A 26906-nucleotide genomic window follows, 5' to 3' on the forward strand; every position below is an offset into this window, starting at 1 on the left:
CTCTATCAATATTCGCGATACTGCTCTCCGAAACCCCGATGGTAGCTCGACTGAGTATTTTAGAGATGTTATGTTGGGCGCCAGGTGCGATTCCTCGCACCACGATTCACGAGATCGCAGTATTTCTCAGGCGTGGGCTTCTTTGATCAACCGCGGATGGAATAGGAGAGGGAGCGTAGCGCAATCATCACACTCAAATACATAAAACATTAAATTATATTTCGGTTAAGGCAGATAACAAGTGGACGATAGCGAGTTCCACGGCGAACAAGCAGAATTCGAGTACACGCCACGTGTCACCCCACGAGCGCGATACTCATTCCGTCGCTGAGCTGCACGGCAATCCCGATTGAATTCGCACAAAAGTATTCCCCGACATAAGTTGCAGCGAATTCCACCCGGACGGTCAAACGCGAGGTGCTAACAAATAACCAACGCAATCTCCCTTAACAATTACGCAATTTCCCTACGGTCTACCGCGACAACGCCGGGGATCTTCTCTCCCCTCGAAACGCACGAATGGCCCCACCCGTTAACTCGACACAACCGTGGGCCGTTAATCCCGATGAAACGCACGGATAGCTACTTACAAATGGCCTGAACTTAACCGGCAACGATAACTACGAGGCTCTCTCACGCACGAGAGCCACTTCTCAAAACTACGGCACGGTGAAGCCAACGGCGTTCATGAAATTCCACGCGATGAAATCACCCGCAACGAAATTACGCAAACGAAATTACTCACCACGAAATCATACGCAACGAAGTACACGAAACGATATCACAACGAAATTACATGTACGCTGACTGTCGGCGGCCGTACGTTTTCATCCCCGAGGCGGGCACTCGCGATCATTTCGTCGCACGGGCCCTCCCGCGGTATGGCACTCGATATTCTTTCGTTACAGCCGATTTCATACTTTACCGCGGCACAACGCGACTCCCGGGAGGGCCTAGGTATTCTCGCGATCTTACTTCGAGGAAGGCTGAGCAGTGGCCTTACAAATTCGTCTCGTTCCGGCGGCTCGTCACTCGCTCTTAGGGCTGGATGTTACCGGGATGGCGGCTCGCTCGACAGTGGCGTTTCCTTGATCCGGCGGGACCACGCAGGGCCCGCGCGCGCCCGCGCGCGCCGGTTTCCCTAGCCTGATCGGTGCTGCGCCCTGGCCTGCCAGCGATCCCTCTAGGCGATCGTCGCGCCCTTCGCGAGCGCCCCTCGTCACTGCGCCCATCCGCCGGCGGTAGTTTTGAAGCCCGCCTATTTGAGACCGGCTGTCCAGGCCGCGTCTCATCGTCCGGTTCCTCGACGGCCAGGCTGGACGGGCCATGGCTCGTCGACCGGGAGCGGTACTCAGCGGTGGTGGCCCCGTTCCTTAACGGGGACCTTCGTCGGGGCGTCCCCCGTATCCGGGCTGCAGTGCGCTCGTGCCATCCGTGACGCCTTGACAGGTCATCTGATCTGCCGGCTGTGGGCCCCAGCGTGACCCGCCCGCCGATCGTACGCCCTCGGAAGCTCCTGGTTGTCCAGCCGTAAGTCCCTCGACGCGGCATAAGCCGTTACACTCGTCGTGACCCTGGCCATCTGCTCCGCACTCCCTTGACCTGTAACGCTCGCAAAAGGTCTTAATCCTAACCTAAGGGCTCGCTCTCCGCCCGCCTCGGGCGGAGGCACCATCCCTGACGCCTCCCTCGGCCGAGCTCCCATCTGGGGTAAGGGACGCGACTTTTGTCACGTCACAATATATATAGGCCTAATATAATAATATTGTGAATTTTTGTATACTTTTTTCAAATTTAATAAATTGTCGATTTTTTATCGATCTTTAAAACACAGTTCCTTGTTGAAACAGTAAATCCACATACTTAAATCAATAATTTATTTAAATTTTGATGCTAATAAGCATCCTCATTAAATCACTGTAAAAAATTTATTGCGAAAAATATCTTTCCAGCCAGGGTTCGAACCCTACATTCCATGTGACCATTGTCAAATATAAATAAGTTGTAAAATATGATAATTTAGATAATTATTATTTTATAATTGCCATTGAAATAAAACTGTTAATCATATTCTTTAAATGTTTTGCGAGGATTTGTTAATTGCAGTAACATTATAACAAATAAACCATTTTTTTTAAATAATATAAATTTTTATAATGTAATATATTACAATAATGTATATATTCCTAGAAAGCTCCATAATTTTATGATAATATACGAGACAATTTCATAAGTCTGCAAAAATATCGGGCAATAAACGCAGGTAGGGAAAGTGAAATGCATTGTACCGCGAGACGGTGATTCACATGAGAGATTTTCCTACTGGGGCTACTTTAGAGACTGGAAGAATTGCGCCATTAAGCATTCAAAAGCGTGCGGCGAACAAAAATACCAAAAAAGCACATGGGAGCCCTGGCGTACGTGAATACGGCAAGCCGTTTCTCCACCCTGTTTCTTCTGTTAATTATTTTTGATTAAAATATTTTAATTGGACATAAATCCAGCTTATTAGTACCAAATGAGTGCGCATCTTGCTAGAAAAAGAAGCAATTTAATTAGCCATTTCCCTTCCCTACTTCATGAAACTAACCGGAAAATATCACATTACGATTAAAATTAAGATTCTGCGAAAAAATGGCGCGTATAAATTAATCTCATTGGGTTCGAAATTAAAGTGATGAGAGATAATACGGTATTTACATTAGGAGCATGGACGAAATTTTGTCCCGAACAACTGTCGCGATTTCCGACTGTCGCTGACTTAAAAGCAAGTAAAACGTTTGAAACATTGAGCAGTCAACCACAGCTTTCTCGGTGGAAATCGATCGAGGTCGTTCACCTTCTCTACTTATACCAATACGCACGTATCTAGTGTTCATTCGTCGGTAGTTTACCCGACTAAATATTTTATTTCCGCCAATGCAATGTTGTCTCGACCGCGTATGTGTCACGCGGATCGATGGCTCTTGACGTGCGCGACGCGACTTCCTCGCTGAAACCAACCAAATTAAAACCATTTAAATTTTCACACATCGCTAGAAAATAAATAACGTTTTACCTGCTAAACCCGTATTATTTATTTTATTTCTCTCGTTGCACGCGTAATTCGATATCGCGTATACCTGTAATATATATTCTGCGAAAATATTGAATTATATTTTTGGTATTTTATATTTGAACTATATTTTTTTCGTCATAATTTTGTTCAATAATTAATGTCAAAATAGTAATTTTTTCTTTAATTATATTTTGATTAAACTTTTAATTTTGCAGTTCGTATATGTTCTATTAATTTTCTGCTACCTATTACTTTATGCAGGTAATAACAAGTTAGAAAAATAAAAACAAACTAAATTAAATTTTATATTGACATTTGTATTCAATCTAAAAAATATATAATTACTTACAATATATAATTACATTGAGTGCTTAATAAGTTAAAATACTAATATCTCATGATGCGTAAGAACATAATTATTTACTGCCCTTAAATCTCAGCGTACCTCTTTCAAAAAGATTTTAATAAATTAATTGTAATTATATTAATACAGTTATATACTCTTAAATTCTTAAAGTAATTTAACATAAAAATTAAATTCTGTGCTAAATTGTTTAATACTCATAACGCAAGAGTTAGTTTTCTGCTTAACAATTATAACTCTAATCATAAACAGTCGATATATCTGCTCTTATAAATTACTCTTATTCTGAGTATTGAGCTAACAATGATAACGAGTTAGTTAAAATAGTGAAATAAATGCAATCGTCGCATACACGTCTATCTTAATAAAACTATCTAACGTAAGCAAATTTTTGGATTTTACAAAATATATCCGAACTCAAATAACGAATAATAAATATCGGCGTATTACGCTAAAAATTATTTGATCTATCGCAAGTACGATATCGCGTGACTACAAGAACACGACTTTACAGCGAGCAAGATCTAATCCGCTTAACCCGCGGAGACGAATAGGCTCACTTCCAGTCCACATGTGCAAATTTTCCGCACATACGGTACGTTTGCTCACACAACGACGTTGGAAGGAGTCGCAGCTTCCCACCGTGGGATTACGTCGCACCAGCAGCAGCAGCAGCACCGTGTCCTAATGCACTATTTATTGAGCACTTTAGACGATAAATTCGCGATGGGTTATTTAGCACCGTCTCTTGACACGTGCGCGAATGTATTACTTCTCGCGATGTGAATTTCACGTTCGGTAGTACGGCCTGTAAGTGGACATCGGGATGTTGTTCTTCGACAAATGATGAACGTCACCCTGATCGTACTCCACGTCGTTATAGATACCGCTTTGATTCTGAAATATAAGCCAATTTATCGATATATAACTATAGCAATCAATTAGTTTTTACGGTTGTTGTAATTAAACGATAATACAAATGAATCGGATTAAGATAAAAAATTGAAGAGTTTAAATTATATTGGAAAAGAAACAAATCGGAAAAGAATCAGAACGAGGTATCTGCGCAAAAAAATGGCAATTTAAAATAAATTAATCAAAAATTGTTCTGCGGTATTATATTGGATTTTTTTCGGTCTTGGGAATTGGCTTTATAATTATTGAATTTTTTTCTATTTCTTTTTATCTCTATCTCTTATTATATTTCAATTAACGTGAAGGGATTATAAGGATCTTTTATTAATAAATTCGGAATCGTTGTGTATCAATCTTAATTAAACGTCGAATGATAAAATCCATGATTAATTCCTCAGTCGGCAGTGAGAACGAATCGAGTCAATCTGTGATTTTTTGTCCGTCACAATCAAGAGTCAATAATTACGATGAAAGTGTAAACTGTAATCAAGAGTCAATGGTTGAATTAATATTTTTGTAAATTATAAATTAAAACTTGTCAACGTGGGTAAATCTAAGGCTATTATTGCACTTATACGTACTGAGACCATAGCAAATTCGAGTTAGTAAAGTTTTCAGAAGGAACTGTATCGTGTCGAATCTTGTGTGTGACTGAGCATTTTCGTTCTGTGTCGGAATCGGTTGACAACGGTTGTTAAAATTGGCTGAGGAAGGCACAGTGTTGCCGAAACGTACCATTTGTAATGTTACATTAATAAATTTTGAAATTTTAACGTCTAACATTGCTCGTTATTGGCCGGCAACCTATTTATTATACAATTTTTATTCAAAACTGTTATATATCAATGTGAATTCTTCTTTTATTCCATATTCGTCATTCAATTACACTATTAAGTTTAATAAAATGCACTATTAAATCTTAGGGAGATACATTTTTTAATCCTTGATCCCCTGCATCAAATATTTAATTTGAAAATAATCCTTTTCACATACACACCCAATATATTTTAATTTCTTATTTTCCACGAAATAAAATATATATGTATACTCGTTAAGTTAATGGGTACTCACCGCTAATGAAGATCTCGACTTTGGCCTCGGCACATGAAAACCACTGCTCTGAGGAATTAGGTCGGCTCTGTCCTTATCTTGCGGCTCGGAATCCGAGCTATCCGGATCTGGTTGGGGTCTCTGTCTCGGCCGTGATGGGGCCTGAAGTCGCGGTAATGGGATCGGAGGCAATGTTCCGTGAACGTTTATAGGTGGATAACCGAACATCGCCGAGCTTGGTCGCGTAGGACCCATGGGTTCGGTCTTCGAGTAAAGAAAATGTTCATGAGTTTTGATTAGTTTCTTATTGCAGACAAGCAAAACTAATTATAGTTTATTGCGTATATAGAAATCATCCAGTTTGCATTGCAAATTCAAGAATTAGTATCTTGCACATGATAAGACTTATATATAACAATCATATATTTCTTCACGTGATAAAGCTTATATCGCCTATCGTCTATTTATTTATAAACACATTAAAATTTATTTTTATGCGTGCTCTTATTTTTTCTCATTTATTTGAATTCAACTTTAAAATTACACGATATTTTCTTCAATAACAAAATTTTTATTACATCTCTGGTATTTATTATTATAGCTATTAATTAGTAAAGTAGATGCATACCGCATATAGATTCGCTGTAGCCATGTGCTCCCCAAAATGAGCCCACATGTAAGGTGGCAAATTCGTCGGCGGTCCTTGTTTCACGGACGCCAGAGTGCCCACAGAGCCGACCCTCGCTAAGGTCCCTATATATAAATTATTCGCGTAATCTTTAAATATATATATCCTCTAGCGAAAGAGATCAAGTTTATATTTAACTGCTAATTGATTTTTACCTGGAAGAGTACCGGGTATTCCACCTTGGATATAACCGTACACCGGAGAACCCGCTGACTTTTGTTCACGAGACCATTTACGACTGCAAAACATACGTACAGTTGGGTTCACGCACATTAACGTATAGTAATAACAATTGTATCAAGAAACGAATTTTTTTTCAACGTTGATTACCTCCACATAACGAGACAGACTAGAGTCAAAACTATGATTATTAATGCGGCCACAGACGCGCCTATGGCGACGCCCAAGACCTCGCCGTCGACCTCGCATTGCGCGCCGTAATAATTGCCGGTGCATCTGGAGATGGAAAAAAAATTTTTCAATACACTTGACGAACACTCACAATAAGATTCGCGTTTATACTTACGTGCATTGCATCTGATCTCCCTGATAAGAGCAGGTGCCACGATTGTTGCAATAGGTCGAGGGACACGACAAGCACGTTCTGCCGGATTCATTGGGATCGTTTTTATGGGGGTCCTTCAATCCCGGGTGGCAGGAGCACGTGAAACCGCCGAAGATGTTGGTACAGCTGGCGGATGAATGGCAATCGTTCAACTCCGACGAGGCGCATTCGTCCAGATCTATAAATCCAGAAATGCTTTACGTTATAAATTCTTATTTATATAAAATATATTTAAATTAAATAAAGTAACAAAAATAGTAACGATTCGTTACTTTTTTAGTAACGATAATGGGAACGAGTTATTTTTTTTAAATCGGTAACTAGTTATTTTAAAAAAGTAACTTTCCCAATCTTGCTTGCATGTAATTAAGTTGCATGTTACTTGATGTTTGTTGGAATCGCACCAGTTATAGCTGCTAATTACAATTAACAATCGAGCATTTACCTTGCAAGTTTGATATAGATCCCGGTGGGCTGTCCACGTACAGAGCACTGTTTCCGATGTTGTTATTTTTCCTATGAATAACACCTAGCAGATGTCTTTGAAGTTCACCAGCTAAGCTTGGCCTAATCGTTCTCGGCTCATAAGTGAGTTTTAGAGTTGCGTTCACGAAAACTCCGCCTTGTCCTTGACTTACGTCTCCTTGATAAATGTTGTTTATCAGCGACCCCATATATTCGTCTGAAAATGGTGTCATAGACATGGCAGACTCCACCTGTACGGAACAAATTATACATATAATAAATAAATAACATAATTAAATTTATATTTAATAATAAATGGAGAAAGAGATAGATGGTTAGATAATTTCTCAATTAATAAATTGTATTCTGACTAATTAAGTAATTAAGTGACTGGTCGAGGTATTTCTAGCGCATTTTATACATATTTCTTTATTTTATTAATTAGATATAGATACGGCATTAAAATTTTTACAATGTATGTCAAAAACATATTAATAAACCATTTAATTACTTAATTAGCTATAATATATATAATTTATTAAAAGAGAAGTTGAAATTATTATTCAAACATTTCATTAAGTGTTTTCGAGTAATAATTAAATAATTTAATTTGCACTTACGGCTCTATTGGCTTCGTAAGCAAGAGTTTGATAAGATTCCGAGTCCTTGTCAGCCAGTCCTCGATCCCACACGACTTTCTTGTCGTAAAATTTGTCAACTCTAATTGACACTACGATACTGACAATCTCTGAAAAAGAAATATGGAATATGCAAACTATGAATCGTAACAACTCAACATGTCTCGCGATTATCAATCGTATACTAACTTTTGCATGGCAGCGAATGCTGCAATCTCGCATATCCTGGCTTGCAGTGACAAGCCGATACCCCTTGAACCGTCGCGCAAGCCTCATGTTGACTTGCATCGCATGTGCTCGTGTCGCCCACGATGCAAGTGTCTATTCTGACAGGTGGCTGCGTCGGTCTTCGATATAACGGTGGCTGCCTCCGATTTGATCCATTCGGACGAGAAGTGGCAGGAGAAGCATCCGGTTGTGGAATGGCGAGACTGGGCAAGAGAAATAGAAATTTGTCATGCAACATTTTTATCTTTGATCAAATCGTCCATCTTATGGAGGCCGGCCTGAAATTTTTTCCGAAGACAGAAAACGAAACCCTGGTGAAAAAATGTCTCAGAATTTTTCACATTAGACCATCAAAATTTTAAGATTTGCTCAAATCTTTTTTATACAAATTTTATTGGAACATTTTTCAGAAAAACTAAGACAAAATAATGTGAAATTTTTCCCGCTAAAAATCATCATCTAATTATTTCTGAAAATATCTGACAAATTTGACATATTTTTTCATAAATCTAAAATATAAGAAATTCTTAGAAAATTTTTGAGAAAATATGGAAAATTTTTTCACCACGAAATTGCTCATAAATCGTCTAATATTTGGCAGAAAAAGATTTAAATCGTCGAAAAAACTTGTCATATTTTTTTCTGATTGATGACATTCTCAAAAAAGATCACGAAATCGAGACATACCCACTACCGACTATAGGTGGCGGTTGAGTTCTAGTTGGTTGTGGTTGTACATGAGTGGGTCCGGGCGTCCGTTCCGTGTTATCAAACAGATTCAAATACGTTCTTTTACCGTCAATACTCACGAAACCTTCTCCGCCCACTGCGGAAGTTAATATGACATCACCACCTGAGTTTAGGGATACTCTAACGCTCTCCCCTAAATTAAAGCAAAAAATAATTAGTCGTCAAAATCTAGTCACTTAAAGAAAATTATTTGTGAAAATCTATAATTAAATTGTCCACATGTTTAAAAAAAATGTTACTCACAAATTTCCACATATTGAGGAAGAAAATTGATAAAAAATTGATTAAATTAATGATTTTTAATTTGCACGTATAACTAAAAAGATACCATAAAGCGATCCATAATTCGCGTCAGATTTTACGATAGGATTCTATATATAATTTTATATACCATGTATTTCGATATATGTTTGTGTTTTAGTATTATATTTTATACTTGTAATGTATTTTTAATTATATAAATGGTTCTCACATATTGCACACGATACATAAAATAATATTTTATCGTGAATTCTGACGTGAATTGTAGATCGTGGATTAAACAATGACATAAAAATTACCGGAACTTCCTCCGGGTCCCTGAATTGCCGAAACTGTTACGTCAAAGACGTCACCGGGGGATGGATGTCTCGAAGGTGCGTAAGGCCTCTGACTTGGCATTCCTTGCGCTCCCGTATAATCTAAAGTATCATCCAAGACAATTCCAGGTCGTGGACGATAACGTTCAGTGGATCCTATTACAATTATTTTACAGATTATGTATTAATTTGTAATAAATAAACGATATCAATTATGAATTACGCATCAGTATGCATATAATCACAATAGTGTGCACAAACACACTCTTATAATAACAATAACGTAATAATATCCCAGTTAACAAGGTGACGTCAAAAAACGTATTAATACCGTCTGACGTCTCTAACGTCAATAATATATCATTAAGACGTACTTAAACGTCACCTTGTTAACTTTGGGATATATTTATGTACATATGTCTTTATGTAATTTTTTACGTGCCTGTATTTTTCGTGAAAATCGAAGTGGTGGAATGAACGACGCTTTTCTCCGTCGTGGCCGAGCTCTTCGAGTAAGTCGTAGGCAGACCATCAGTCGGCGTCGAGATGCTGGACGTCGGTTCTATGTACTCAATGTCTGATGCGCTGCTAGGCTCCAAACTCACACCAAACTTGGCATCGACGCTTGATTTCACGGTAGTCGCGGTCGGTCGAAGAAGAATTTTTGTCGACATAGATTCGATCACTTGGACCGACGAACTGGTCTCGATATTCAGAGTGCTGGTCGAGAAAGTCTTCGTTGCTGTCGAGGTGGTTTTCTCGATCGGTTTTTCCCCCTTGGGCGTCACGGACATTTTTTCTTCGCTCTTCGAAGATTTCGTAACTTTGCTCTGACTGTTCGAAGGCGCTACCGAGGACTCCGAATGTCGCGTCGTGTGAGTCGGATTGACGTCCGTGGCGAGACCGAGGATCAGTGTCTCGTCGCCGTTGATCTTGTTTTCCTTCGATGGCGTATGATACTTGTAAATTGTAACATGGTGCTTCTTGATGGATTCTTCGGGTCCCGGTTTCTTCGTCGTGTTCTGGATAGCTGAATCATCGGTCGCCACCGTGGATTCGACTCGATCTTTACTGACTTTACTAGAATTGCCCGTGTGATTCTTAATATTGTCGTCTTCGATAAGTGTCTCTCGATGACTGGCATCTTTCTTTATCGTGGAGCTCTCGTCGGGCGTTTCGGATTCCGGTTTTAAATCATACTGCGAGTTCTCCGTCGTCGAAAGGTTTTTGTCGCGATGGAAGGAGGAATCCAGCGACGGTAGCGAGGGTTTGTAAGGTGGTGCCGGTCGTCTGTTTCCATCTTAGAAAAAAAATAGATTAATTTTCCGGATAATCATGATAAAATAATTCTCATTTTACTAAAATTACCCGGAAAATTACTTTGTTTTATATATTCACGTCCCGTTGTGTTAAAGCAGCCATGCAAAATAAATGATTAATTAGGTGCATAATTATTTACGGATGAACAACGTACTGTGAGAAGAATCCCAACTCCAAGGCGGCACAACTTGCTCCGGTAATGGCACTCCGCTGATGAAGGGCCTAATGGGTCTCTCCGGTGGCAACAGCGGTCTGTCAGGTGCAGGAGGCTTCTCAAACGGATAAGGATGAGACGACGGCGGCGGCGGCGGTGGATTCATGCCAGGAGTGTCAAAGTCCGTCAACAACGGTGGCACATCCGATATTCTGGGTGGTCCTCTGTTGTTGATCCTGCAAATTCGATGTCATTGCCAATAATGAGACATACTTGTATGTGTCTTTTTTCAGATAGTATTGTATATAATTAATACAATATAAATTTTTTTAGGTAATTATGCAGTATAGGGGAGGCACCTCCGATGACCTTGACCTTGACATATGTTGTCAAGGTCACCCTCCTGAGTGACCTTCAGAAGGTTTTAACCGTCGCTCGTTTTTTATTAAAAAATTATTAACAAAAAAAGTTTGGCGACCTCACCAATTTCAATGACCTTGATATATGTTGTCAAGGTCATGACCACGAGTGACCTTCAGAAGGTTTTAGCCGTCGCTCGCTATTCGTTAAAAAGTTATTAACAAAAATAATTTGGAAAATATAGCATATATAGGTGCATATATGTATAGGTTAGTTGACGCGCTTTAAACACTTAAATACTTTTAAAGCGCGTCACTAACCTACATAGGTACGATTTACTGCTTTAAATGTTGTGTTTTGGTAATAAGCAGCGATTTTTTCGCAAAATAAAGTATTGTCTGCTTTAACAAAAAAAATTTCAATTTATCAACAATTTACTGCTTTAAATATTGTGTTTTGGTAAAGCAGCGACTTTCTCGCGAAATAAAGTATTCTCTGCTTTAAAGAAAAACGTAATATTAGTCGTTTATGCCTCTCAGTACTTAAAATAACTGCTATATTTTCGAAACTTTTTTTGTTTATAATTTTTTAATAAAAAACGAGCGACGGCTAAAACCTTCTGAAGGTCACTTAGGAGAGTGACCTTGACAACATATGTCAAGGTCATCGGAGGTGCCTCCCCTATACTGCATAATTACCTTTTTTTTATATAAAGGCACTTTTCTCTGTCAGTTTCTCAGTATTTTTCTTATATTATATATAAATATACGCGGAAATCTAGATAACATAAAATTTTCGAAAATTATCGTAATGATTCTGATGCTAAAAGAACCTGATTGCATCGTCATATATTGTAATGTAAAATACAATATCTGTTAGAAAAATTGATATTTAGCTTACCTCGTGGCTTGTATTGGCCTCAACGGCCTCACCGTGTTCGCGGCTACGTTCACGTTGCCATTGAGCAGCTTGACGATTCCGGTAATGATGTCCTGTATATCGGGGTTCGCCTGTCTATGACCTGCCGCGGCGGTTTGCAGAATCGGCGGCGGCGGCGCGTGCTCGCTATAGATCCTCGGGATCTCTTGACGACCTCGCCGCTGCTGATCCGTTACTGGCGAATGCTGTGCTTGTTGCCTCGGCGCGCCAACCAGCTGATGGGGCTCCGACAGGAGATCTACTCTCAGCGGAGCCCCTTGTCCTTCCCCCGACATCGATTCGCTGGTGGTGGGCACTATACTGCTTGTGACAACGGATTATTTTAGAAGATTCGCCTTCGTACTTTGAAACTGGAGCTTTTAATCAAAATTAACGCTAACTAAACGAAATTTACGCGTGGACTAATTGTTAATATAACATTCAGTACATTACTTTAATTTAATTTGGATCGCATTTAGAGCAGAAACACAGAGTTAATTGAAACTTTAATAAATGTCGACATCTCTTGGAGCAGGACGTAGTTACACTATTGTCAATACGAAGAACCCATTTACGTTTATATAACCCTTCGCGTGCAATTCGCCCTTATATTAGTATTCATAAAAACGGAAATGAAACTTACTGATAGTACTCGCCGGTTTTCGCCTCGATGTTATTACCGTCGATATGGGCCACGTGCTTCGATGACGTTAGTTCGTCGACAGACTCGTCGCGACTCGTATCTTTGAACACGAGCCTGGTCTCCTCCCTGTCGTAATCGTTGACGTTTTTTGAGCTTTCCAGTTGAAACGCTGGGACGGTCCGTTGGAAAGTCCGGGACTCGTCCGGCTGACTCCCGCTGGATGTTTTTTCGGGACCGGTGTAAGCGCTCGCGCTCAACACGATATTATCCCGGGACACTCGAGAGGACGTTTTATCGTTCTGTATGGCCGACACCCCTGCAAATGAACGAAAGCCAGTGTCACCTTTTCCGCACATTCTATCAACGTTTTCCACAATATGAAAAAAATAATAGTTTATCATAAAATATTTTATTAATGTTACATATTATAATTAACGTAGCGCGCTTTTAATTGTTAGTTCGAGTTTTAAGCTAGGATTTTCCACCATCGAGATCTCGATAATAGGACGCTACAGGAAATCACGCTTTATGCTCGATTATATTGCAGATCTCATACGCGAGGGCGATAAACCTAAATATAATGCACGCTCGTACTTTACGCGAATATTAAAACGGTAAACCACTGAAGTGAAGACTATTAGACCTACGGTCATATAAGGAATATTCGCCATGCTTGAGGTACTCGCGGTATATAATATCTTGCGTATAAGGTTGATGAACCTTTTTCGTGCATATTGCATCAACGCGGCTGTTCACAAAAGGCCAAATTGCATATCTTCAGATCGTTGCGTCGTGTCGGCGCGTAAGAAATAAAGAGGCTGGGCAAGAGGGCCGCTCGGGAGTGATTGTTGCAGCGGATGAAAAGAAAAAAAGAAACCATGCTAAATTGCAATGGTCACTTCCTCATTCCGCCGCGTAAAAAAATTGTATAATTATATCGTTGTTAGGGCATAATTAGCCCTGCCATGCTCGCGTGAGAAAGATCTCGTGCACTTCTTTGATTGAGACACAGATGAAATAATTTCGCACTCAAACGGTACACTGAAAAGGTACTTTACGGTACCTATCGTCGATTCGCACCTCTCGGCCCTATTAAACGAGAAAGGTTCCTCATTCCTGAAAGCACTGTTAAATTCGCACGATGCTGAAGATACGCAGCAAATAGCCCTTTGTGTACGCGGGGTAGTGAAAATTTACTGTAACCTTTCTGGTTGCCCTGTCGTACCGTAAATAGTCTCATTTCCTCAACAAATTAATTTCGCATAATGTGAATGTTCTTTTTCACACATAATTCTTCTGAAGTTTGTACATTTTTATACAACAAGGAAATTTTACGGTAAATTTTATTCTTTTATAAATTTAAGGAAGTTATGTAAAAAAAAATGTAAGAAAATATTTTAATAAAAAAAAGTCACACTATGTTACCATGACGGTTAAAAATTAAAGTAGAATATTTGCGTAAACAATTAGAAAATAGAGAAAACACTGTTCTCCGGCTGAGGAAAAATTCTTTAACACGTATGTCGCGTTGGGCCGAGCGAGCGGGAACTTTCGAGACCATCGAGAGGCTGTATCCGTGACCCTGATGCCCTCGACTAGTCAGGTGATTTCAGCGTTCTCCTTCTCGCGAAAGGGTGGATCAGCCAGCGCGACGATCCATGGCCGTTGTAAAAAAGGTCCAACAGTCGAGTTCCATGGTCGATCCGCCGCGCCGGTAGGCGAACGGTACTCGAGCGGTTGACATTCTCGAGGCCGGTATCGAGCCTCGTTTGACCAATCGCGAACGTGACGGGTATGAAATTACGATTGCGCTCTGTTCACCTCACCAGCTTCCTCGGCTTCTGCTCACCTCTGCTCTCCTTCTCGTGCACCTCGATAGCACCTTGCGCCTTTTGATCGAAGGTAAAAAGGTTCATTGACATCGACGGACGGCATCGAGCGCATCGTCGGCGATTCGCCGCATCGAAATCGATCGGTAGTCTGAGATCGCCTCTTGATAGGAAAGCCAATCAAGGAATAGACGGAAGTGGCTACCACGGTCGGCCACTTGTCTCGATTTTACTCGCGATTTAGTTTTGTTGCCGAGCCGAAAGGAGCAAAATCGATTTCGTTTAGAAGATCAGGCAAACACTTGTTCAAGCAACTTTAATGGCCGTTTAATTCTTGTTGACTGCTCTCAGCCGCGAGTCTCAACTTGGCCATAATGTAATAAATATGCAGCAAAAAAAATAAAACATTTGTTGGACGTTATAGAATTATAGAAACAGTTGGCGAAAGTGAACGTTCACACGTTGCTGTCGATGGCTTGCAAAATTCCGTACCTGAAGATACGGAAGATACGGAATTTTCCGTGCCTTAAAGTCAACATCCAGAAATGACACACAAAAAGATAAAGATCTATAAAAAAAAGAGAATGAGAAATCGTTATAACGGTAGCAGTGTAGTTGGATTTTGAATACAAGACGCTCCTAAGAATTGAACTCTTGTCTTACATTCTAACTTAGAAAAACTAAACTTATATAGCAACCTAGTATATCTAATTAAAAACTGCATATGATATATACAAATAACACCAAAATTATAGAAGAATTAAGAAATTAGCGCAGGTTAATTGTATAATTCAAGGGATGAACAAATAACGCGCGTTTAGTAACTAATTTATCGCGTAAAGGAGGGTAAGACAGCCGCGTTGAATTGTTTCCGTGAGATCTTTCCCATACGATTGATGATAACGCATTTAATATTATCGTAACACGCTTATCTGTTTCACACAGGAATTGCACTGCAAATGAAATGTTTGTCTGTCTCGTAATTTTCTAGGCTTTACTTCCTTAATGTCATAATTACATAATAAAAGCACCCCAAAGAGGGTGAAAACGAATACAATGTAAGCAACACGTTCGATCTTTTCTGTTCCGTAATTATATACTCCTGCTTCTGCAGGAAAATTGTATATAACGCATTTTCGTTTTATGTAACGAAAATTTTTATACGTGTTACGTAAATAACGTAACATTCCCGATCATAAAATCAAATTGTGCAAATTCGATGATTATAATGTTTCTCCATCTACTAAACTACTAATTCTACTAAACTAGGTAATTAAATGTATATAAAAATTCTATAACTACCTTTGTTTAACAAAAAATTACTTTTTTTCGAGCACAAGAACGAGAATAACGTTTCTTATAATAATATTAAAATAAAATTAAAAAAATCTTGGACGTTAAATATGATCCAGTTTATCAAATTGTTCTATTATTTGCTCAAAAATTCGACCTTTTAAATTTTGATATTTGCCATATTGGATTTATCAACTTTGACATCAGATTAGTATTTAGCAACTTAAAAACTCTTAAGAATTTAAATAACATAATTAAAAAATATTTTATAAATCCCAATAATCGCAACTTTGACGAAATAGACTCTACGTTAATCATCAAAATTTTTTAAATCATAATCGATACAACAAATTCTTTTTAAGGGCTAAAAGTCTTAACAACATACTTAATTTTGATTTTAATAGATTTCTGCACGTCTCATATCATAGTTATAATATACCAAAATACACTAAAATAGTTCTTTTTGCAATTTTAACTGCAAAGCAAATTTTTCAAAATTGTGAAGTGACAAAACAGTTTAATAAACGGGATCGTATTCAGCGTCCAAAAAACTATGGCAAATGATTATTCTCGTTCTTGTGCATTATTTGTTGTTGTTAAACAGTGTTATTGATATCACGATTAATTTTTAGTTTGCAAGAAAAATAAATTTGAAAAATAGAAAATTAGGTAATAAAAATCATTTAAATGGAAATGTAAAGTAGTTTCTTAAAAAATGTATTTTAAATGCAAAATACAAAATAGGCATTTTACATTTTGTATTTCCATTTGAAATTCATCTATATCAAATAATGCACATCTCTGGTAGTTATAATATGCCAAAATACACTAAAATAGTCTTTTTTTGCAATTTAATTACAAATTTCTCAGAATTGTAACGTGATAGAGCAATTTAGTAAACGGGATCGTTGCATTCAATGTTCACAAAACTACGAGAAACAATTGTTCTCATTTTTGTTGAACAGTGTATCAGAAAACTTAATACGTATAAAAAATTAAAAATTGCATTAAAGAGTAGAATTAACGAATATTATATAGAAGAAATAGAAAGAAAACTTACGTTGTTTACTTAAAAGACGAAAACGTCAGAAAAAAAGAACTAAAGATATCGTAACTGTAATTGAGAAATACCGTAATTTAAACGGTTCCGGTTTTTTCTTTAAGCAAGAAATCGAAACCGAAACCGCGGAACATCCACTAGCTTGTCTTATCGTACTCTAACCGTAACCGAACAGAGATTTTTTATTTCGCATCCGTGATGTAATCTGTCGGCTAGTTTAATTTCTTATCAGATATAATATAATTTATTTGTCTGAACGCGCGCATATATATATAGCATCTAGTTTTACTTTACTTTCAAGTCAACTGCGGTTTACATTTGACTCTCGGATAGCAGGATCTCTCCCGAGGATACTAACCGCGCGTTGCATTTCGTACACATGTCGGACAATGGCGTATCCCCGCGCGGGGATGCAACGACGCGCGAAGCAATTTAAGTGAAACTAAGACGACGCCGACGCGCCGCGGCATACCTAGATCACGACGTTTCGATAATGGCCACGGCCGACCTGAATATCGTCCATAAATATGGAATATATCGGTTGAAACAATTAATTGCGCGCCTATCCCGCGAAACGTATGTACATACATACATGACCGCGTAAATATATCTCCGCACCCCTGGCGAGACGCGTCCGTCGATCGCATCTGGACTTATCGCGTAGAAAGTGTGCATATTAGAGAACCATTTTTTTTTCACGAGCCTTTCCCTCTTGTCGCGACTTTCACCGTTGACGACAATGGCACGAAACGAGATTGACAGTATCAAGATTCGCGACGTCTTTCTGAATAGCGTATCCTCCGCTATTCAATTATTCCAAGCAGGAATCCTAATGATAGAAATTATAAGAGATAATTCAATACGAAAAAAAACGCTAGCAGAAGATTCAATTTCATGTTATTTAGCTGATATCGCGATCGTACAATGAAAGCAGAAGTTTGTGAATCGATGAGATGCTTAAACAGACATCCGAATTGCCAGGCAATGCTGGAAAATTAGATAATAGCAATCGATTACTTGCGTTACAAGGTTCCGGTAAATTATATTCCTTCAACGAGATGAATTACAAGACAAGGTACCTATCATGAAAGACAGGCATATATGAAGAAAATTACATTTTATGTCAATGACGACTCGTCATTACGATTACGTATCGCACATCCAGCGTATCGCAAAAGTGGAAATTGATAAAACATGAAGACGATCAGCACTCATTATCCAGGCGGTACTGTGAAATAATAGGAAGATATATAAGCCTCATGTCTCCGGGGGGGGGGGAAGGGGGCACAAGAACCTTAACGTTCTTGCGGGGGCATGCGATCCAGCCGAGCGGATAAAGCCGTTCGCATCGCTGACTGACCGCCGCGTCAACTATTAATTATTCATTAGCGAAGGTGCCCGATCGTTCAGGTAAAAAGCACATTTGTGCCTCCGCGAATCGGTTCGCCGCGGCTAGTTTGCGATTATTCTTCCGCGAAAGCTGCTCGCTTCCGCCACGCATCGTCTCTATTCCCAATTAATCATTGAACGACGTGCGACACGCCGCGATTTTGAATGCGAAGCTCCTTTCTGAGGGGATGATTAGGATTGCATTCAGCACGTTTCCGATGTAGACTTCTTTTCCATTGCGCTACACCGTTGCTGCGCGTACAATGCTCTGTTATCGTTAATTAAATCAACTGAAGGTTGATGCAAAGGAATGATAAAACGACTGATGGTACTAAGATACGATAAATCACGAGTGAGATGAAGTACGCTAAATTAATTCTCATTGAAGTACTTTGAGTTTGTTCCTTTACGTGTAAATGAATATCGTTGTCCTTTTTCTGAGAAAGTCGTGTTACGTGCGAAATTATTATGTGCATATACAGCTTAAGACTTTCAATGGAATTCTCATTGGAGAATGGAAATCTAAATTCCGTATGATGAATTGTCTGGTGAATTCTCTTGATGAAACCTCTCGATAAGAGATAATAATGCGTCGATTGCAGCAAAGGAGTCGCCGACGTTTCCTTCCTTTCGTTAATATAGTTAATTTGATGTAAACGCTGTTACAAAATTATTATTTATTTTATATACAGATATTACTGTGCAATCCCAGATGTGTGAGAAAGAAGATGCGGAAGTGGATGTACTTAATGATAAGATTCCTTCGCGCGGCTTCCTTTCCGCACAAAGCTCGAACATTATTCAAACGTGTGGCTGTTGGCAGAAATTCTGGAAAAACTCACGGCGCGCGCTCTCCGCGCTCTCTTCCGCGTGTACTGATAGAAGTTATCAGACTCTACGGGACATTCTCGGAATAACGACGACTATACAATTTTCCTCGATTCTCACGGTATCCTCCCTCAATGGCATCCAGCGTAATATATGCATATACAAACTATCCGCTGCAACTCGAGATCGGCTGCAGCTGCAAGCCTAATGCTCACAATAGTAGGACATTCCGCGTAACAGGATAATACACCGTAATTGCAAGCGAGCGCTTCTGGGTTGTACGGAGGAGCTGACAATTGGTCGTGCATGCGCGCGGGAGAGTGTAATTTTAATTCTGATTAAAATACAATGCCCAACGTGTGCGCGCGTAAATAAGATTCTCGACTGCTACACAGTTATCTCTCCGAAAGTGTGTCAAATCATAAAAATGTTGGACACGCACGTAGACAAAGGATCAATCGGAGATGCTCTATACGCAATTGTTATTACAATATTGGGTATCAAATAAATACATCAATACTTGTTTATATTATCAATATTACTACAGCTATACAAGATAAATTGTTATTTAAGCACTTTTGATGTAAGAAAAAACAATTAACAATTAATAACAATTATTAACAATTAATTTTAAAAGAGATAAAGGCTTCTTGAGAATTTCCTACGAAAAAGCCTAATCAAAGTAATCAGAACGACGACATTGATCAGAATAAGTTTGTTGAAACGGTCTGAAGTCTATTTAAAATTTTAGTCGGTCGTTCCACGCAGCGAAGCAGCCGTTTTATCGGCGCGCATTAATGGAGAATATTTTTACAGTTTTGCACGCTGTAAACAAGTAACGGAGTTCACGGGCACTACGATCTCCTCTAATGCAAGCCGGGGAAGCCGTGAGAATGTAGGTGAATCGCATAGCGAGCTCCGCCGCCGCCACGCCGTCGTAACGAACGGAATGCAGTCCCGCCGAGCCTCTCGCGGGGACCGGAATATTCTGCATCTTCGACGAACCGCGCGATTCTCGCCTCTCGGCCGGGCGAGACGAAACGTCGCGTCGCCCGCATGCAATCGTACTCGAAATAATTAGTGAGCAAGATGTGCGAGAGAGTACCTACGCGGCGCAACGATTCTTCAGCGGTACTTTTACTTCGTTAATTAGCTTCTGGCAGAACGTTTCTTACGCTGAATCGCTCCACAGTCCGAGAACGCGAATAGAGGAATTGAAATTGTTTCAAGGAATAAAAACCGTACTATGCTTATAATATATAAGAGATATATGATAATGTTCAAAATAGAGAGATATATGTGCATGAAATTATGCAACTTCCACTTCGAGAAATTGTAGATTTACACATTTAACATACCTATATTCTATTAGCTTATAGGTACTTAGTTATCAAAAATTTTACATATAAAAATATATTTCTAAAATTATACTCCAAATACAATTTAATTTCTACGTTGAATATTTCATGCGATAAACTTTTGTCTTAAAAAAAAGTTGAAAATCAATATTAGCCAACAGTTTCCGTCAACAGTTTATTGTTAGCAGTTACAGGAAAGCGCAATGGTGTAAAAGATGACGGCAGGGTATAAACAGAACTATAAAGATAAGATTTTTATAGTTACTTGTAGAAACCGCAGGTTGCCAGGGTTAGCACGACAAACGGTTTGTAGGTAAAGAACTGAATGCTGAAAAACAAGGTAATTGTTCGGCGGTAACGCATATTTTCAAGAGAGGACGACGGACGTTCTTTTCACGAGAAGATAGAAACGTCTTTTTCAAAACGGCGAAATCGCTACATCGTGTCGGCGCGAGACGGAGAAGGAGTGAGGAGTAAACGTAAAAATATTACCGGTCTCACAAATACCTTCCTGTTATCGGCGATAATGATACTGACCCGAAACCGGTATTAGCGCGACATTATGACGCGCACGGGTGACCTCAAGAAGCGGTGCAGGTGGCCGATTAAGCATGGGAGTCTCCGACCTGTCCTATCTAAAATTCAAAAGATTATCGATCCGGTTCGCACGGCCCCGACGAATTTCCCATAATGCGCGCGCGCGATAATAGCTCTTACGTTAAATCTCGAGTAATCATCTCTTATTGTTCGCGGAGCGGAGTTAATTCAAGTACCACTATTGCGCCACCACTCTTTCGACACACTATTTTGGTTCCCTGATTTACAATTGACACATATTTGAATTAACGACGAGACAAACAAAATATATTAATAATTTTTTTTTTAATATTGTACACTCTGTTTTATTGTTTTTTCCAATTCTTTATATATTCTGTTTTTCTTTGGACTGACTTGACGTCGATAAGCTTCATCTAACGCAACCATAAAGGGACAGGAAAGAAACCTGACAGGGGTTACCCGTGGACGTGTGTACCGTGCGTGCTATGTGCCGTCTCTCGAGGCGGTAACGGCAGACTTAACGGTATCCCATTCCAGCCCAATATTTATTCTTTTCGCCGGTAAACGCGACATTTCGTATCCGCGCGGTGCGATTCGACATTATGCGGAGCTGTAAAATCGATGTTGCGCACACGCAAATCGACGTGTCACGTGAAAGTGACACTATACCGCAAAAGAGCATGGATTGCTTTACGACAGCTGGTAATCGTGACGTGATGAGAGCGCACGCGATTCCGTATATCGGCGCGAGATAGTCCATAAATGTCAACCGTGAAATAATTCTCACGTTATCCGCGAGGCAAAAGATTAGCAAAACTTTAATTTGCGCTTTAAGAGTGTTACAATAATCTTTCGCGACTAATGATTCAAATCAACAATTGTTTTTACTATTTTTTAACTTTATTTTAAATATTATAATATAATGAATAGCATTATCCTGCTTTCAATTCAAGTGTATAGTTCATTTTTCCATCTTTTGTGCCGTAAAGTTCACTCTCGCTTTAAATTTGACTTTCGACTTTCGTTGTAAAAATTCAGCAGATAAACGGATTATTGTCGATCTTCGAAATAGCGATTCTCCGAGCAGCCTGAACTATAGTCTTCTGTTTCTGTTCTACTGCACATTCAGCGATTTCGTGACACTTTCACGGTTTGTGCGGTTAGGCGAAAGTCAGGGAGTGATGAAACTCTATGCCGGATATACGTCTCGCGGTGTCGTTGCTCCCGCGCGCGCGCACCCGATGACGTTAGTAGCTTCATGCAAATATCTTTCCTTGCGCAAACGGGAAGCCCGATATAACGACGGTAAAACTCACGAAAGCTACGGGAGTGATGCGTCAGTCGATGACTCTTTCATTAATTGGTGAAAAAGAATGCTCTTACGGCATCGAGCGTCAAAGGTATCGATATTGCGCAGTAAATTGATAACGATGCCAATTTGATATTTCGACGTTTTGAGAATATATTAGCTCATAATTCTATACATCATTGTTAATTATATTAGCGCAAAATGAATTGCAATATGTCACTCATTAATATGTACGTGAAGAGGCACGGAATCCATAATATTAATGCTACACAGATAAGAGTGTAAACGCTAATAAGCGAAAATACGTGAAATGCAATAATGGTCACATTGCTTTAATGACTTGCGCTTATCGAGTGTCAAAATGTACGAAATTAAATCCATAAAATTTGCATAAATTTTCAGCGATGATTAAATATTTTTAACATACCGAAATGTCTGTTTTATACTCCAGTGGTTTTGAAATGATAAAATTAATGAAAGAAACAAGATATAAACTTCCTAAACTTTTGCGGTCTATTTATTAGAAACACAATTAATCGTAATATGCAAGATAATAATCAATATTTAAACAACGCATTTAGGAATTTAAAATAACTCGTGAATATATTGAACACTTGCCTCGTGTAGACTACAAATCTGGTAAAAAGAGTGTTACACGTTTTCTCCGTTTGTCTCCGTTTGATATGGATACAGGTGGTGAGAGACGAATAGAGAAAATATAGGCCATATCACTTATTCGATTCCTACAATTTTATGCGGGTCTTAAAACTATATTGACAAATTTTGCATATGCGTACGCGTTTCGTAACCGCGTAGCCAGCTTTTTAATCTGAAATGTAAAGACCTCCGAATGTTTCAATTCTTGAGAGGAGTGATCTCGGTGCAATTATCTTTTTGCGTAGCTGTTTTCGTTGCGATGTATAACGAAATATTAATTATAATATATTAATTCGAGATATTAAATAATAAAATTCTGATTTAATATCTCTGTTTTGAATTCGCCATCCGCGGCGTATGTGCTTTATAAGCGTGTATATATTCTGTGGATTGTGTGTGTGTGGGTGCGTGCGTGCGTGCGTGCGTGCGTGTGCGTGTGCGTGTGCGTGCGTGCGTGCGTGCGTGCGTGCGTGCGTGTGCGTGTGCGTGTGCGTGTGCGTGTGCGTGTGCGTGTGCGTGTGCGTGTGCGTGTGCGTGTGCGTGTGCGTGTGCGTGTGCGTGTGCGTGTGCGTGTGCGTGTGCGTGTGCGTGTGCGTGTGCGTGTGCGTGTGCGTGTGCGTGTGCGTGTGCGTGTGCGTGTGCGTGTGAGTGTGCGTGTGCGTGTGCGTGTGCGTGTGCGTGTGCGTGTGCGTGTGCGTGCGTGTGCGTGTGCGTGTGCGTGTGCGTGTGCGTGTGCGTGTGCGTGTGCGTGTGCGTGTGCGTGTGCGTGTGCGTGTGCGTGCGTGCGTGCGTGCGTGCGTGCGTGCGTGCGTGCGTGCGTGCGTGCGTGCGTGCGTGCGTGCGTGCGTGCGTGCGTGCGTGCGTGTGTGTGTGTGTGTGTGTGTGTGTGTGTGTGTGTGTGTGTGTGTGTGTGTGTGTGTGTGTGTGTGTGTGTGTGTGTGTGAATATGCGAGCCTGATGATTTTACACAGGATGGGATTTACGTGGTAAATCGAAACCAGACGTGCAGTGGCACGACACGGATGCCGGAGCGCTTATCTCCTTCAGGTAGCATTGACGCGTACACCGCTGCGAAACCGGACGTATTTCTATTTACGCATGGCAGTCGCGCCGTATTTGCATAAATTCTTGACATGTTCCTCGAAAAAAAATGGAAATCAATATACATCATACATATGTATAATTATCCTGGCGGGGTACCCTCGTAGACGTTCACAGAACGTTACGTCCAACGAGGAAGTGATAAAATATTTCTTAATTACTTAATAGCCACGTGCGATTCGATGAAGCGTCTCGATCCTATAGCATTCTTGAGCCCGCCGAATTTTTCGGTAGAGGTCAAGATACCGGTTTCGAATATGCCGACACGCCGCTGGCTTAAAAACCTATCGGACAGGTTCAAGATACGTTTCAAGAGATCGCATTTTTTTTGTAAATTATACTAATAATCTCGCGAGTAAATAACGTGACGCCGACATATACTTAAGCTGAGCGTTAATGTCACCGTGACGACATTACATTGCGATCGTTGATATCTCCACCGAATCTTGCGCTCTGTCATAATTCGTATTTTATAATGCGCACGAGTTAGGCGAGATGTATTAGTAACTAAATAGAAAATTTATCTCTCACTAACTATATTTTAAATTGTACTTTATTATTATGTTTACAATCAACGGAATTATAATCATAGATCAAAAATTACACGCTCAAATATATATAATTTTGCTGATCCGATTAATAAATAGAGAGACTCACAATTAAAATGAGATACAGTTAATATTTTGTTAAATTTTTTTATATAAATTCCATTACGTTTTAGGAGTATTCCATCGCATTTAACACAAATAACTCCATGTCTAATAGTTTCATCTCCACCTCCTGGCTCACTACCCTATCCCAACCTTTCCTCTCCCGGACTTACCGGACAGTGCAAGGATTGTCAAGGTCACGAGGACCTTCGACCCAACTGGTCCCGCCATGATCATCGACTGCTCTCGCAACCCCCGCGCTTTTCCTAGCAAGATCAAGGACTGCTAATGTCAAGGACGCGATGTCGCGTGGGATCCCTTCTTCAGGATTCCGCGCATCCGGATCGGTCGTCGTAGATTCGAAGCGAGCTGTGGTGCCTACCAATGTCCGCCATTTTGGATCACAAGCCTACACAACGAGCCGCTGGACATCGGGAGAGCCGACTTCACGGGCGATGCCTGCGGCACACCATTCTTTTTTTTTCTCTCGCCCCTCTCTCTTTTTCTCCCTCCACCCCTTATCCTGCCACTCGTGGTGTTTCTTTTTTTCTCTTGTTCAGTCTCGCACTCTCGCACACGCCGGTTGACCTACTTGGCGGCGGATCAGACCGGTGTACACGTCAGGTTTTTGGCCAATGTGCCGCGCCGGACTTTAACTTAATATCCGATGAGATAGGAGCCCGTTTTACAAAACTGACTGTATTCCGTTGTCATAAGATTTATTTTATCTTACTATTTTGCTTTGAATTGCGTTTTAAAGAATTTTATTTTTTGTCAAAAATTCTTCTCAGACAACTTTCTTTTGATTCTCAAAGAGAAAACATTTTTTAATTATTACTCTAAAATAAATTGCTTATAAATTTTTCAAAATACAAGACTGTTTGGCAACTACATTTAACAAGGTGGTTTCAGCAATAGGTATCGCTTCTTTTAGAAAACGTCGAATTCAAATATTTCACAGATTGATCGAAATATAAAGTACCTTTTATATATTGAATAATATGACAATGCAGAGTAAGTTTACAAAATGATGGTCAAGGTTTTGCAGGCGATGTTCACAATTCAATACGGAATAACAAGTCAGTCAACAAATTAAATATCGCTCAAGCAACAAGGTTTTTTCAATGTTATATCTTTCATTTAAAACACCTCGGTACAATATCCGAGCACTCGGTTCACACCAAAGACATCCGTAAGACACACGTCGTGAATACGGTTCACGAAGTATCTGGAGCAACACAAATTTCTTCTGGGGAACAAATCATCAATGACAGCGGGAGCTCGGTCCCCTTCGTTTTTTTCGTTCTGTCAAAATTCGAGCACGGAAAAGCGCACTGACGATCAGTCCACTTCCGTCAACTAGCAGCCACTGGTTATTCCGAAGTTCCGGAGTTCCAGCGCGAAAAAAGGACTCAAGGTCCTTGAGCGTGCACCATACGAGGTTCACTTCACGGTCGTTCACACGAGACTGGCTCAGGCTGAGGACGGTCATACACGGTTTCTCCCACTTTAACTATGCCATAGCTATGGGTACACTGTACACCGCCGAGTATGTACGTCACGTCTTCTTGGCTGACTTCCACCATGCCGTGGCTCTCTACCACCATTCCCGCTCTCTAAAGCAGTCCTTTTCTCCATCCCCACTCCCATGAATCTTTCTCTCTTCATCCCAACATTTTCTGTGGCGAAGCGTGTCTACCTGCACGGCTGGTATAGTACTATATAACTTCTGCCCATGGTATGCGTATCCAGTTTTCTGAACTGAAACTGGTATATGCTTTTGGCGATGAGAAACGGAAAACTGAAATAGAAAGCCAAAGTGGGACTGAACCCTTCAAATCCGAGAATACATCCTTTCATCATTTTAAACTGATATATTTTAAGCTATATCATATTCTTCTCTCTTAAAAAATTCTTAGATGCAATAAAACTTGAAAACCACAAAACTAAGACTCCAAAATTTTACGATGGAAATCAAAATTAGCTGACGCTCTTTTTTTTTAAAGTTCAGGAAATTAGAGTGTCTCGTGATAGGGAAAGTCTTAATAAATAAATAACCGCTATCGAAAGATTTATAAAGTATTTGTGAATAACTATTTTAAATAAGACTACGAAAAGTAAATTGTACCAAGTATTCCTCGTGTTTCACGCTATTCACACTAAATAACATGTTTAGCGCT

General features: G+C 39.8%; 2 protein-coding genes across 2 annotated transcripts in view; one reads left to right on the forward strand and one right to left on the reverse strand.

Moving 5' to 3' along the window:
* Positions 1-26906, forward strand: part of LOC143905815 (cyclin-dependent kinase 4) — an 81474-nt gene that overhangs the window by 24452 nt on the left and 30116 nt on the right. The window lies entirely within an intron of this gene.
* Positions 3409-26230, reverse strand: Pwn (calcium-binding EGF-like domain-containing protein pawn). The gene is made up of 16 exons (XM_077421385.1): positions 24900-26230; positions 12695-13010; positions 12034-12372; positions 10774-11009; positions 9742-10599; positions 9282-9455; positions 8659-8854; positions 7933-8174; positions 7726-7853; positions 7086-7356; positions 6602-6818; positions 6406-6531; positions 6231-6313; positions 6016-6140; positions 5409-5651; positions 3409-4319 (listed from the first exon to the last, which is right to left on the reverse strand). Exons 1-16 carry the CDS (start codon positions 24961-24963, stop codon positions 4212-4214), a joined length of 3726 nt encoding a protein of 1241 aa, XP_077277511.1. The 5' UTR covers positions 24964-26230; the 3' UTR covers positions 3409-4211.

The sequence above is a fragment of the Temnothorax americanus genome, unplaced genomic scaffold (assembly GCF_048541705.1).
Source record: "Temnothorax americanus isolate GAGA-0224 unplaced genomic scaffold, ASM4854170v1 Scaffold67, whole genome shotgun sequence".
Lineage (NCBI taxonomy): Eukaryota > Metazoa > Arthropoda > Insecta > Hymenoptera > Formicidae > Temnothorax > Temnothorax americanus.

Bases quoted from the DNA above. Each gene is read 5' to 3' on its own strand.
- Pwn (XM_077421385.1), bottom strand. From the start codon at position 24,963: ATGATCATGGCGGGACCAGTTGGGTCGAAGGTCCTCGTGACCTTGACA. The intron at 8,855-9,281 runs GTAATTTTTATG...GCTTTAATTTAG, and splicing joins GGGACCCGGAGGAAGTTCCG to GGGAGAGCGTTAGAGTATCC. The intron at 5,652-6,015 runs GTATGCATCTAC...CTTTACTCGAAG, and splicing joins CTACAGCGAATCTATATGCG to ACCGAACCCATGGGTCCTAC.